Raw genomic sequence first — 15,545 nt, 5'->3', positions numbered from 1 at the left:
TAGTCTGCACACTTTCTGAATTTATTTTCTTGTAATTTCTAAAATCCTCAGTGCCTTGCAACCTGCCTTCACTAATCCCAGTTCTTCTGTAGTGACTCTCTAGAGGCATACAATCATTTGTTCATTCAACAAGTATCAATTTACTCTATGTCAGGAATGGTTCAAGGCTCTAGGAATTTAGTGGTGAGTAAATCAGACACTATCTAGACACTCTCCCTACTTCCAGAGAGCTTACAGTCTCTGAACTTAATAGAGGAGAAAATTAGTCAAATAAGCACAAAATGTGGAATTGGCCAGTTGTCAAATGCTATAAAGCAGGCACAGACGATGTATCATCACTTACAGGAACATCTCATTTGACCCATGGTTCAGGGAAGTGGCCAAAATCTGAAGGTTCAGTACCCATTAACCAGACATAGGGGACAGTGTTCACAAAGGCTCCAAGACAAGAGGAAGCATAAAAGCATTTAAAAGAAAGTATGTGTGACTGGGAAAAAGCAAACAAGGGGTAGAATTCATGGGGTTTCACGAAATTAGAGAGAGGTAGGGTCCCAATGAGAAAATACGGCTCAGGCTTAGGATATAATAATTTTTCTCCTATAGGCAATGTGATGCCAGAGAAGCGGTCTAAGCCAGGATTGGGGGTTATGGCGAATTACATGATCAGACTTACATTTCTTTCAGGTTACTCCTCGTGTTTCTCAAACTAGTCTCCATATGCGAGGTGTTTGGTTTGCTTGTGTCCCTCTGCTGGGTCTCTTCTTTCCGTTATCATTGCACACTATTTAAGAAAACCTTTGTTTTCTGAGAAGCTAAGGTACAGAGATTTTCTTCAATGATCTCTTTGAGAAGTGATCAGCAGACATTTCATACCCATCAAAGTGGTCAGGGTTCCATGAGGGAAATCAGATATAACACCTTTTTCACAGCTACCTAGGAAAGTTCTTGGCATTTGTAACTCTTGTACTTTACTCCTCAAATTAAAATACAATGTTCTGTGTTCCCTGATTAGCTTTCTAGGCCATTGTTCTCAAACCCTTTTGTTTCAAACATACCTTGACATATTAAAAAAAAAAATCACATGAGCAACAAATATTCATGGATACTCTACCCAGGATGATGAGCAGGTCTCTGTGTGCTGGCTCTAATTCCACCACTTTCTCACTCAAGAAAATGAAAGTAGGATTTGAGTGAAAGTGAATTACAGGTCATCAAAGGAATATATATATATATGTAATATAAAATACATTAAAAATTAACAAGTCAGGAGACAACAAATGTTGGCAAAGATGCGGAGAAAGGGGAACCCTCTTACACTTTTGGTAGGAATGCAAGCTGGTGTAGCCACTCTGGAAAACAGTATGGAGGTTCCTCAAGATGTCAAAAATAGAGCTACCCTATGACCCAGCAATTGCACTACTAGGTATTTACCCTAAAGATACAGAAGTAGTGAAAAGAAGGGGCACATGCACCCCAATGTTCATAGCAGCAATGTCCACAATAGCCAAACTGTGGAAGGAGCGAGATGCCCTTCAACAGATGAATGTATAAAGAAGATGTGGTACATATACACAATGGAATATTACTCAGCCATCAGAAAGGATGAATACTCACCATTTGCATCGACATGGTTGGAACTGGAGGGGATTATGTTAAGTGAAGTAAGTCAAACAGAGGAAGACAATTATACGGTTTCACTCATATGTGGAACATAAGCAATAGCACAGAGGACCATAGGGGAAGGAGAGAAATCCAAAGGGGGAGAAATCAGAGAGGGAGATGAACCATGAAAGACTATGGACCCCGAGATACAATCTGGGAGTGTCAGAGGGGAGGAGGATGGGGGAAGGGGGTAACAGGGTGATGGGTATTGAGGAGGGTACATGCTGTGATGAGCACTGGGTATTATACTTAACTAATGAATCATTGAACACTACATCAAAAACTAATGATGTACTATACAGTGGCTACCTGAACATAATAAAAAATACATTAAAAATACATATGTGTAATATAAAATATGTATCTTGTATATTTTGATACATAAACTCAGACTAATCACACTTTTGACACTCACCTCCAAATCTTGCATCAAGCAGGATAATAATTATAAACTGAGTTGAGATCGTCCACTATAGTCTGATGCCCTTAGCATCCTTCCTGTCTATTGTAGAGCCTAAAAGTTAGAAACACTTACTGATCATGGTTTACATATATCATGTCATGCTGACACTGGGGTTGGAAATCTTTTTAAAGAAGTTGACCTTGTCTTTAGATAGATATGACATTCACATACCAAAGATATGAATCATACAAGATAAAAAGCATCCTAAGTGTTAAATGTATGGTATGAGTAGTAAAGATTTTAGGAATTCAAGGAAAGGGGAAATAATTATGGGTAGACAAGATGGGCAATTAAGATTCATGGATCTGATTAATGACAGGTAAACCCTTTCTCATTCTTCTTTCTCATTTCAAATGATACCTCTTCTAAGAGGCATTTCTGAGGCACCCTATCATGGAAACACTCTTATAGCTATTACTCTTTGTCGTATCACCCTGTTCGTCTCCTTCAGAATACTTCTCCAATATCTGAGCATGGTTATTTATTGTCTGTGTTGCTCAGTAGACTGTTAACTTCCAGGAAGGTGGAGACTTTCTATCTTGTTCACACTATAATCCCAGAGAGTCTCATAATGCCTAGCACATGTAAGAGACTCATTTGTATTTCCTTAATTAATTAGTTAGGTACAAAAGCTTTAAGTACTTTAAGCATATGCTCAGAAAATCTAATGTAAGGTTCATTTGTACTGCCCAAATTCCTTGCAATAGCTCACAGGTGACCATGAACGTATTATTTTGCAAAATTTGAATTTATATTGGGTCAAACGTGACTCTCCCAAGTTCATTATGAAAGGAAAGAGAGTTTCTCAATTCTCATATGTTGTTTCAAAGTTAAGGGAATTCATGTCATGTCTATTTTCTATTTTCTCCAAATGGATAAGGCTAGCCCATCATGAACAATCTACCTCACCATATATTTTTAGAAGACATTTCACATTTATTTGATAAAGTCGTCCCTGAAAGTAGGTGTAATGTTAAATAATGCTGTTAAGTAATGCTGCATAAAAATGTCAAGAAAAGTTCAAATTGGTAGAGCATCTTTTCTTACTCTGTGTGTGTGTGTGTGTGTGTGTGTGTGTGTGTGTGTAAATTTTCTTTTAGTGTTCTTTATTCCCAAGAAGGCTACCGACTGGTTTATCTAGCCATAGAAATCCTAGCTCAAGACAATACTTTTATTTAAAAATTGCTATTTATTTGGGAAAAATGACTATTATACACTTATTTGTCTAATTTTATTTCTCTTTAGAATTTCTTTTTTAAAAGATGGAGGACTTAAAATAGCCAATGTGACTAAAGCTGATGTTGGAACTTACACCTGCACAGCAGAAAACCAGTTTGGAAAAGCAAATGGCACAACACACTTGGTTGTTACAGGTAGGTATATATAAAGATTGCCTTATGTAGAGATGAACTGTATGGTATGTTATTAAGATCAAAGAAAAAAACAGACTTTTTACAATATGCAGTGCACTGTGAAGGTAGAACCTGTTTGCACTGTTATTTTTAACAGGTAGAAGTCAAGAGAACAGTTCTTAATCTTTCTTCACACACCACAGTGTGCACCAAGGAACACAATAGTTACGTGCTGGTATAATGGGCAGAAGAATTACAAATACATATGCTGATGATAATTTTTATGCTATTCCATTTTGTCAGATCTTTTGAATGCACTCTTTCACATTATCATTGATATTTTCTGGAGATGTTTAAGCCCATGGAATAATCTTTGCCATCAGTGAGAGTTGTGGATATATGTTGTTTATTTATTCATTCAAGAAAAAAATGAATACCTACTACGTATCAGGTTCTTGGCCTATGTTGGCAAACAAAGTGACAAAGATGCTGCCCTCATGAATCTTACCTTCTACCAGAGGTAGAAAGAAAACATGCAGTAGGAATAAAAGATAGGAAATTATTAGAAGGAAAAAATTGCAAACAATTGAGAAAATACAGAGTAGTGTATGGTAGAGGTAGGCTGGAGCAGAAGCACTGTGAATGAAGTAGGCCCGGTGAGAAAGGGAGGTTTAAACAAATATTTCATGGAGAGGGTGGAGTTAACTAATAGATTCCTTGGGGATAATCATGGAGGAGCTTTGTAGACCTCGTTTGGACTTTAGCTTTTAGTTGGAGTGAGAAGTGGAGGCTGGTGCAAATCAATAGAGGAGTGGCATGATGTGAAATGCATTTTTAAAGGTTTAGTCTAGCTGCTCTAATGACAACAGACTGTGCAGAATCAAGAGTAGAAGTGGGAGAGATCTCAGAAGACCACGGCTACAAACCAGGCTGGAGATGATAATACCCAAGTGAATTGATGGGAAAGGATCAGATTCTGTAAATACTCTGCTTGTAGACTCAACAGGAGTTGCTGATGAGTTGGATGTGAGGCCCAAGAGAAAGGAGACAAGGACAGTTGCAGGGCATTTGGCAAATAATAGAAAGAATGACAGTCAAAACAACTGAGATGGCAAGGTTGCAAAGTTTGGGAAAAGGTAGACCAGGAGTTCAGTTTGGATGTGTTAAGTATGAAATGTTCATTAGGCTCTATTTGTGTAAAGCAGACCACAGTATTCTGGCACTAGCAACAAACCCAACCTTTCAGTGGGTTAAAATAGCAAATACTTACTTTTTGCTTATACAGCAAGTCCGTGGTAGGTCAGCCATACTGTCTTCATTCAGGAATAAAGGGTCCCAGTGCCTCCACCATCTGGCATATTGCCTGTCACAGTGGAAGAAGAAAGACTACACATCAGTTAGTCTCTTAGTTCTTCCAGGCTTCTGCCTGTCTGTGCCACACATAACTCCATCTTACATTTCTTTGGCCAAGCATTAACATTTGGTTATGCCTGAATTCAAAGGTGCTGATAATTTAATCCTACTGTATGTGTTTAAGGAAATTATGATGAACAATAATATCTATCATAACACCCAAGTAGGTGTCCCGGAGAGGTGGTTGGATATATGAATCTGGGTTTGGGGAGAGAGATGAAGAATAGAGATACACATTTGGGAGTTGTTAGCATATGGATATATACTTGAAAAGAAAAGACTAGCTAAAGTCACCCACAGAGTGAGTGAAGACAGAGAATAAGAAAAACCAAGGACTGCGCTTGAAGCAGTCTAACATTATGAGATTTAGGAAGAGACGAGGAAACAGATAAGGAGTAACAGGCATGGATGGTTCTAGAAAACAGAGAGAATTTGGTGTCCCAGAAACTAAGCAAAGAAAGTGAACTGACAGGAAGACAATGATCAAGGGTAGCAAATGCTGCTGAGAGGTCAATTAAGTAAGGTGAGATTGGAAAATGTGCCATTGGTTTGCAGCAGGGTGATTACTGGGAACCTTGACAAAAGCAAATGGGTTGGAGGGAGCCAGAGGCTAACTGGAGTGGATTAAAGAGGGAATTTACTAGAGGAATTGTAGACAACATACATAAATGATTCTTTTGAAGACTTTTGCTGCAACATGGAGTCAACAAATGAGGAGCAACAATAGAAAAGTGGGGTCATAAGAAGTTTAATTCACGGGAGGACGGTTATGATGATCGGGAGAAGGAAGTGTACATGGGGACATTGGGGGTAAAACACATTAACATTTTAACTTAGTATCCGTCTTATAGTACCTGTTCTAAATGTCTTTTGTGTGGTCTTTCGAGTGTTTGGGTCTATTTAAATTTTGGTAGCAATGCATTTTTGAGTCATTCAAAGTCAGTGAGAATCCAGTGGTTTCTATTTCTACCCCTGTATTTCACAAATCAATAAAAATAAGTTCAAATTGATTTTGTAGTAGCATTATAACTCTTATCTATAGGTGAATTTAATTTTTAACTGATAAATTCTATAAATTCAGATATCCTAATTCTTTTAACAGGAATTTGTGGATCCAGTGAAATACATTATCTATATTCATCTTGAAGACTTTTAATCATGTACCCTAAATGTTAGATTAACCATCAGCTTGTGAAAATGCTTTCATCAAAATAAAAATGCTACTAACATTTTACTTAAACCTTTCTTGTTTCCTTAATAGAACCAACACGAATCACTTTGGCACCATCCAACATGGATGTCTCGGTTGGTGAAAGTGTCATTTTGCCCTGCCAAGTGCAGCATGACCCCCTATTAGACATCATGTTCACCTGGTATTTCAATGGGGCCCTCACCGATTTTAAGAAAGATGGATCTCACTTTGAGAAAGTCGGTGGGGTAAGTTGTGCCACTTTCCTCCTGCTATTTATATCACCTGTGGCTCTAACACATTGTCCCTAAAAAAACATCTGGCCCATATATGATGCTCAAGAAATGTTGTTCTGTGAGTAAATCTGCATTCCCAATTCTGTTGTGATCAAATTTTATTACTGCCATTACCACAAAATGAACACAGTTACTTCAACCTATAAATTATAATTTTAATTAAAATTGATGTTTGTTTTATTTATCTTAAATAGATGATTATACATAAGACCATGATAATTTTGTCATTAGTACCCTATGGGAGGGAAAGTTTTCTTATACAGGTGTCAGGTTTCAACATAACATATTTATTATGAAATTAAAACAAGTCACATTTGCTAAATGCCTCCTTTATGTCAAGCCAAGAGCTTTATCCGCATTAATCCTCAATGTCGCTCTGGGCATTAGCAGTGAGAATTTTCATTTTACAAATACATAGACTAAGGATTTGAAAAATTTACTGACTTGCCCAGGGTCACTGAGCTAGTTAGTGTGGACCTAGATTCAAGCCTAAATCTTTATGTGCTCAAAACACAAATGTTTTCTTATGTCCCATTCTGTCTCCTCATTTGTGATAGTTCTATGTGAGGAAGAATTACAGATTTCAAGGAAGAACCAACACTTTGAGGAGAACCATTAAGAAGTGACTCAATGTTGATGAGCCACACAAACTAAGAGCAGACCCTACAGCTGGTCACATAACTATGAATCCAGAATCACAAGGCCAGTTGTCCTTGGAGGCCTGTTCGCATTGACTTAGGAATAGCTTCATTCTGTTTAGCTAAGATGTCAGTGGTGTATAGTAGAGTTCAAGGTTTTTCCTTTGGATGAAAAAAAAAAATAAAAATAAAAACAAAAGATGGCCTGATGGACAACTCAGTTTTATTCATTTGACAAAGATTTCATATTAAATGTAAGGTATACACCCAGGTATATTAACCTACTAGGATCAGGTGCAACTTAATAGGATAATGTTATGATTTCAGTTGTGTGCCCCCCCCCCCCCCCCGCCAAAAAAAGATTTGTTCAAGTCCTAAAGCCTAGTTGTGAAATAATAGAATATGTTGATTTCTGCCCCTGGGTCCTGCCACAGAGCTCCTAAAACCGTTGGAATTTCCTGGGTGATAGTAATGCTTTTCGTCTAATGAGGTGTCTCTCTGTGGGCTTCGGAATAGCTTGAGGATGAAGACTGGTCACCAGAAAAACCATGATTAGAAGCTTGGAAATTTTAGCTCTTATCACTCATTCTCTGAGAAGGGGAGAGGAGCTAGAGATTGAATTCATAATTGATCAGGCCTATGTGATGAAGCTTCCATAAAAATCCCAAAAGTTTGGGGTTTTATAAGTTGGTGAACACAACTATATGCTGGGAGGGTGGCACACCTCACCCTCTGTACCTCTTCATCTGGCCATTCATCTGCATCCTTTCTTCTGGTGTATGTAAATAAATGTTTCCCTGAGTTCTGTGAGCCGTACTAGCAAATGATTGAACCCAAGCAGAGGGTCATGGGAACCCCAGTTTACAGCCAGTTGATCAAAGGTTCAGGTGACAGTCTGAGCCTTGTGATTGGTATCTAAAGTGGGGGCAGTCCTCTGGGACCAAGCTCTTAACTCATGGTATCTGATGCTGATTCCAGGCAGATAGTGTCAGTACTGAATTATAGGGCATCCGACTTGTGTCAGAGGATCCTTGATGTGGAGAACACACACACATCTGGTATCAGAAGTGTTGCAGTGTGTTCTGAGTATAAGTGTGCTCACTGGCAGTAAAGGAGATGCAGAAATTTTTTTAGTTACCTCAATACCTCAGAGAGTGACCTTATTTGAAATTAGGGTTGTTGCAGATACACTTAGTTAAGTTACAGTGACATCATAATGGAGTGGAATGGGGCCTAATCCAATATGACTGATGTTCTTATAAAAAGAGAGAGATTTGTTGAAGGGGATAAAGGAAAGTACAGTGTCATTGCCATTTCTGTTTTCTTTCGTCTGGCTTATCCATTGTAGAAGTTCTAGTTTCTCTAATTATTCTGACTGATTCGACGCTTTCGAGAACTTCACCAATTGCTACAACCTATTAGCATTTCTTTCACTATTACTTTAAATGTCCTTTAAAAAAGTCACAGATTTCGGGCGCCTGGGTGGCTCAGTTGGTTGAGCGACTGCCTTCGGCTCAGGTCATGATCCTGGAGTCCCGGGATCGAGTCCCGCATCGGGCTCCCTGCTCGGCGGGGAGTCTGCTTCTCCCTCTGACCCTCTTCCCTCTCGTGCTCTCTGTCTCTCATTCTCTCTCTCAAATAAATAAATAAAACTTAAAAAAAAAAAAAAAAGTCACAGATTTCTATCACAATAGGAAAAGGCATACACTAGTATTCTCAGCCAACTATACTCCATATGTAGGGTTTGTCATTTGCCTTTCTTTGGAGGGAAGGCAAAAGAAAAGACAAAAAACTAGAATGTTCCCTTCATAAAGTCCTCTTGTCCAGTCTGGAAACGGCTTCTCCTCTACCTCAGCTCTTGTCATAACCTTAATTCTTAGATAAAGAATCTTATGTGAAACATTAGTTACCTTTGCTGTCTAATGTAGATAATTGTGTTTGTGATTTATCTGCTGGATATTAAATTATTGATGGTGTTTTATCCAATACAGTGTCCTCCATCTTAACCTAATGCTACAGACATACATAATGAGAGACTAGAAACCCAAAGTAGTTTGATTTTAATATTCATCAAGCATTCTTTTTATTTAAAGTTTGTTTATTTATGCCATCTCTACTCCCAACATGGGGCTCAAACTCACAACTCCAAGATGAAGAGTTGCATGCTCTTCCAGCTCAGCCAGCCAGGCGCTGCTCATTAAACATTCTTAGAAGAAGTGCTCACTTTAGTCTGAGCTAGATTACTGCTTTCTGTAAGAGGAGCTTGGAGTTAGGAATGTTTGAGGTTTTAATGTAATTTACCTGCCCCTGCCTTGCCTAGAGGTCCTATATAAAGTCATCTTTTCACCAGAGTCAGGTATCTGAAACATGACTTTTCATAAATTAATTGTATCACCTGCCAATTCTGTTCTTTTTCTAGCATGCTAGTTCATGGCCTGTGAATTTTTTTTACTGACTTGTGCCATTAGTAACTTAATATTCTCTCATCAGTATAAAACGGGAAGCCATACATGATGACATTAACCTTAAACATGGGCAATTAAGTAAATTGGTTTTCCGTTGCATGAGGAGGGAATCACGTAACAAGTCTTGTCCTCTGATTATATATTCATTGCAGCATTCACATTAATACCTAGAAAAGTCTGCTTCTCTTTTATCCAGTATGTTCCTAGGTATATCCCCTAGTTTCAAAAGCAGCAAATTGTGACTTGGAAAGTTGCCAAGAAAGGTGGCTAGTGAGAACTCTGTTTTTAAGGGGGGAGGGGTAATTTATAATTGGGAAATCTAGCTCAGAGATTTTAACTGATTCAACCAGTTGTCATTGGGACTATACAAGAGGGTATATTGGACCATACATTGAGTATTCAATACTTAATTCATTTATTGTAAAAAAAAAAAAAAAACCCTTTTGGGAAAAATCCACAAGTTCAAAAAGCTCTTGTAGTTTAGATCAGATCTGTTGTGTATCTTTGAACATCATGTCAGTCACAGGTTTCTGCACGGTTATACATTCAGAAAAGCTAAGTAAACCAAGTGACTAAAGCAAATTGGCCTATCACAGGGGAGAGGTATGGGTCCAGAGACAAACTTCAGCCTGCACCCATGGGACGAATCAAAGTTGTATAAATAAATCAGCAGTAAAAGAATTCCAGTTAAGTCCAGTGTTTGCCACACAAATCTCAGTTGCAGGCATGTTGTGGCGTAACTGGAAAAACAGAGATTTGTGTTCAGATATGTATGAGCTCTAGGTTCTGTTGGTACTGGATGATGCCATGGGTGAGTCACTTAACTTTTCTTCCCTCATTTTCTGGTCTCTTTTCACATCAGTTTTTAGTATTTGCTGTGTTCCCTCCCACCATGGAAGTTTGCACACATTGGTCTCTTCTGGAACACTTTTATCTCTCCATTTCACTATGTCTACATATCTTTATATATATATACATATATATATAAAAAGATATGTAGTTATATATATAAAGCTATATATATAAAGCTATATATATATATATATAGCTTGATTCCCAGCTCTCAGTGGTAGAAAAGAATATCTTTAAAAGTAATCCTTTGTGTGTAATAACACAATTGCGGTCACTTTAACTTGATTTGTTTCATAGAATTACCAGGGTCTGAGGACTAAAAGTTTGAAAAATATATATGTATATAGTAATGTATGTAAGTAAGAATGTATATATTCATATGTATACACTTTTGTTTCATATAAATGCAGTTTTAAGAAGAGACATAGGCTTGGGGTGCCTGAGTAACTCAGTTGGTTAAGCGTCGACTCTTCATTTCAGCTCAGGTCATGATCTCTCAGGGTTGTGAGATTGAGCTCCATGTCAGTCTCTGTGCTGGGCGTGGAGCCTGCTTAAGATTCTCTCTCTCCCGATCCCTCTGCCTCTCTCTCCAACTCAAAAAAAAAGAAGAAGAAGAGACATAGTCTCAGCAATATGTATACAGTAGCATTCTCTTATACTCATATTTAACCAACAGAATTCCACTACATGTACCCAGTCAAAATATAAAAAAATAATAGAGGGAAAGGAGAGAGATTCCATCATTCATCCCGGTAAAACATCTTTCTCTATTTTTAAATATACCTTAGCTTCCACTAACAGGATGAAAGAGATAATAGCCCACAGTTCAAGAGAAACAGAAGAACATCACGAGCTAGGACCTAAGTATCAGGGGCCTAGCAATTTAAATATAATTTTTAGAACATTCAAGGACAATTTTGACTTGCCTAATAAGCTACCTTTGGGACTGAGATATATTATATGATGGGGGATCACTATAAATAGAAACCTTCAAACCAAAACATACCAAGAGTTCAGTGTATATTGTAATGGGTGTTTAAATGGATACGCTTTGATAAACTTGATGGGGTGTAGGTGCTTTAGAAATGAAGAATGTATAGAGCCAAGCTGTACAGCTTTACAAACATTTTGTGGAATTGCATCTATGATGAATTAGAATGTGTGTGGATAAAAGTCACTGGAAGCAATAAGAGGTTTAGTGGTGACTGGTTTAGCAGTGACTGCCATCCATTTGAGTGGCTGACTTCAGGGTGATTTATCTCCCGCGGCCCAGGCTCACTCTTGTTATGGCAGCTCCTCATGAGCCTCGGGATTTGATGCATTTCCCAGCTCTCAGTGGTAGAAAAGAATATCTTTAAAAGTAATCCTTTGTGTGTAATAACACAATTGTGGTCACTTTAACTTGATTTGTTTCATAGAATTATCAGGGTCTGAGGACTAAAAGTTTGAAAATAACAGTTTTTTTATAATACAACACTGTTTGAAAAAGGTTTTATGTGCTTTTTATTGATTTTTTTTGGGGGGGGGGCGGGGGGAATAGGCAGAGAGATAGGGAGAGAGAGAAAATCTCAAGCAGGTGCCACACCCAGCGTGGAGCCCAGTGTGGGGCTGTATCCCACAACCCGGAGATCATGACCTGAGCCGAAATCAAGAGTCTGACACCCAAACTGAGTGAGCCACCCAGGTGCCCCTATATGTGCATTTTAAATACAGATCTGAGGCAAAACACTCTTCCAAACACTAGTTGTGGTGATACCTGAGTTTTTAAGCATCTCCTACTTGGAGGGTCTTATAAATTTTCTATGTTTTCCAAATTCAAAGCATCACCTGACTTGGAATAACATTAGGATATACTCAAGAAGGAGTCGATAAAAGTGGTGATTAAACCAGAGAAATTACTCTTCATCTTGAACACTTCCCTGAAGTCCAGCTCTTCCCAAAAAGCTGCTTAGGGATGAAAAAACAAGGGTTCTGCAATGCTTACAGAAAATGGGAAATGTACAAAACTGTTGAAGTTGAGTTTATTTCCCTAATTCATCATTTGCTCAACCAGGCATATAGAGGTTCTGATTCTACTTACAGTGTGATTGGCATCCCAGGACTATATTCATCAAGTAAAATGTTTATTAAGATGAATGGTCCAAATCTACCCCTAGTGGAAACATGGTAAGATTTAAATTTATAAGAAGTCAAACCAAGTAACACGTAACTTGAACTAAAACCCATAAAAATATCAGTTACAACAAAAACCAAGGCTATAAATAAAAGGATGTAAGTGAAAAAATACACAAATATTTATCAGTCAGATGCAACAAAAAAGAGAGAATAACAAGTGTTATTTGTAAAAAGATCATAATAATTCAAGGCAAATCTCAAGAGTAGAAAGGATAAATACATTTTGAAAAAGTTTGCTCTGTCAGGAAGGTATAATAATCATAAGCTGTAATACTCCAAATAATATACCATTAAAATATATCAAGTCAAAAGCAAGGAGAAAAATGAGAAACAAAATTGATATATAGTCTCTGAGAGCTCTTCTTTTAACTGCCAACAGATCATTTTGCCAAAATTAGTAAAAGACAGTTTTGATACTCTGTTATAATGGAAGAAACAGATACACATAAAAATTTTTCTACACAAATAGAAAATACGCATTCCTTTTCATTCTTTTCACACCCTAATAAAACTTAGAAATGAAAAATAGCAAAACTATTATATACAAAGGAGATGGAAGAACAAACCGGGTGGGTGAAATGTCAAAAAGTAATGGATAATCTCTAGAATGTACCAGTGAAGAATAAAGATAAAACTAAAATCAGAAGTGAGAAAGAGAATATAATAGATAATAAAGAAATATTTAAAAACAAAGTATTCCATGTTGGACTCATATGTATTTAATGGAATCCAGTTAAGTGGAACATTTCTGGTAAAATAGAAATAATCAAAATTAATAAGAATTAGAAAGCCTAAATAGATCCATTAAGTATGAAAACATGTAAATCAATAACCACCAATCGCCCCCCCACACACAAAAAAAGGATTTTAGGGCCAGATAATTTAACTGTTTTTTTCAAGTTTTCAGGAACTAGATAAATATTTTGTTATATAAACTATTTGACAACATAAAAAGTTTAAAAATCTTTTCAGTTTATTTTGTGAGGCTTACATAATCCTAAGAACAAAACCTAGCAAGATAGCAAATAATTAGTACATAAATATTCATTTCATGAATATAGTCTGAAAACCTGAATGACATTTTGTCAAACAAGACTGAACATTAAATTAAAATTATTAATTAAATAAACTAAATAATGATAATGACCCTTTGTAAACTACGTGGGGATATTCTAGCCAATGTGCATGCATCATATCAATAGATCTAATAAAATAGACCACAGTATTCTCAATGGGTATTTAAAAGACATTCAATAAAATTAATGACCTATTATAGGAACAGAAAACTACTTCTTCCACGTCCCAAAAATGTCTTTAAAGGGAAATACTAAGAATACTTTTATTTATTTAATAAGAAAGGAAACACACAAATACCATTACTTTAAAACCATTTGGAAATGTTTGGACCAATACAATGAGGTATAAACAGAAATAAATGACTTAACTCTGAAAATAAGGAAACAAAGTTAGCATAATTTGAGGACAAAATGATATTTGGACTACTCAAAATCCAATAGTATCAACTCTAAATTTTTAAAAATTAATGAGCGTTCCATCAACTGCTTAGATACAAGAAAAATTTATAAAAAATAATAGCTTTTTAATATAACAATAGTAACTGATAAGAAAGTATAATGGGACAAAAAACTCCTTGAAAAGATAAAATACATGTTAATAATTTGTATTAGTATGCAAGACCTAAATAAAGAAAGCTATAATACTTTATTAATATGAATGAATAGGTGGATGGGTGGATGGAAGGAGGGAGGGAGGGAGGAAGGGAGGGACAGATGGATGGATAGAAAGACAGGGAAAGAATTATAAAATGTTGGTGCACCTGGGGGCGCCTGGGTGGCTCAGTCGTTAAGCGTCTGCCTTCGGCTCAGGTCATGGTCCCAGGGTCCTGGGATCGAGCCCCGCATCGGGCTCCCTGCTCAGCGGGAAGCCTGCTTCTCCCTCTCCCACTCCCCCTGTTTGTGTTCACTCTCTCGCTGTCTCTCTCTCTGTGTCAAATAAATAAATAAAATCTTTAAAAAAAATGTTGGTGCTCCTGGATGAAATAAAGCAGCTGTGTATTATGAGGCTTTTAATTTTTCTTAGATTTTTCCTTGGCTTTAAAAAAACTAACAATCTGATTCCAGTTTAAATAATTCTGATGGTGTTTAGAGTAAGAAATAGGTAAGAAAAAGAATAGGTAATATTTTGAAAGAATAGTGAAAACTTATCAGTAATTTCCACAAAGTTTTCTTTGGATATTTGCTCAGGCAAGGAATTGCTGAATCTGATTAGAATTATCTAGTTTCATCATTAAAAAATCTGAACTCAGAATTCCAACTTTTAAAACCTATTTCATTCTCTTATGAACTGTTGATCTTTATCTCTCTTTCCTCAGTTTTTCATCTGTAAAACTGAGGTGATAATAGTATCTTATTCAGATGTATAAATATATAAAGCACCTAGAACATGTTAGTTCTTGTTCTTGTTGTTATTACTATTACTACTACTAGCAGTAATGGTAGCTTTGTTTCTAAATTGTCCTTCAAGGAAGGTGCAGCCTACTGGATATTTACCCCAAAGATAAAAATGTAGGGATCTGAAGGGGTACATGCACCCTGATGTTTATAGCAGCAATGTCCACAATAGCCAAACTATGGAAAGAGCCAAGATGTCCATCAACAGATGAATGGATAAAGAAGATGTGGTATATATATACAGTGGAATATTATGCAGCCACCAAAAAGAATGAACTTTTGCATTTGCAATGACGTGGATGGAACTGGAGGGTGTTATGCTGAGTGAAATAAGTCAATCAGAGAAAGACATGTATCATATGATCTCACTGATACGAGGAATTCTTAATCTCAGGAAACAAACTGAGGGTTGCTGGAGTGGTGGGGGGTTGGGAGGGATGGGGTGGCTGGCTGATAAACATTGGGGAGGGTATGTGCTATGATGAGCGCTGTGAATTGTGTAAGATTATTGAATCACAGACCTATACCTCTGAAACAAAAAATACATTATGTGTTAAAAAAAAAAAAAA

General features: G+C 37.0%; 1 protein-coding gene across 4 annotated transcripts in view; it reads left to right on the top strand.

The window, feature by feature from the left end:
- The window catches only part of CNTN3 (contactin 3), a 330,225-nt gene that overhangs the window by 262,968 nt on the left and 51,712 nt on the right, over positions 1–15,545 (top strand). For all 4 annotated transcript variants that reach the window (XM_073901774.1, XM_073901775.1, XM_073901776.1 and 1 more), the window contains exons 12-13: positions 3,371–3,498; positions 6,152–6,327. In XM_073901774.1, the coding sequence (XP_073757875.1) occupies positions 3,371–3,498; positions 6,152–6,327 (304 nt within the window). The remainder of the gene's footprint in view (positions 1–3,370; positions 3,499–6,151; positions 6,328–15,545) is intronic.

This window comes from Callorhinus ursinus, unplaced genomic scaffold, assembly GCF_003265705.2.
Source record: "Callorhinus ursinus isolate GAN/ISIS: 27379988/994484 unplaced genomic scaffold, GSC_fseal_2.0 scaffold15, whole genome shotgun sequence".
NCBI classification, from domain to species: domain Eukaryota; kingdom Metazoa; phylum Chordata; class Mammalia; order Carnivora; family Otariidae; genus Callorhinus; species Callorhinus ursinus.
This window is presented reverse-complemented; position numbering and strand designations above follow the sequence as displayed.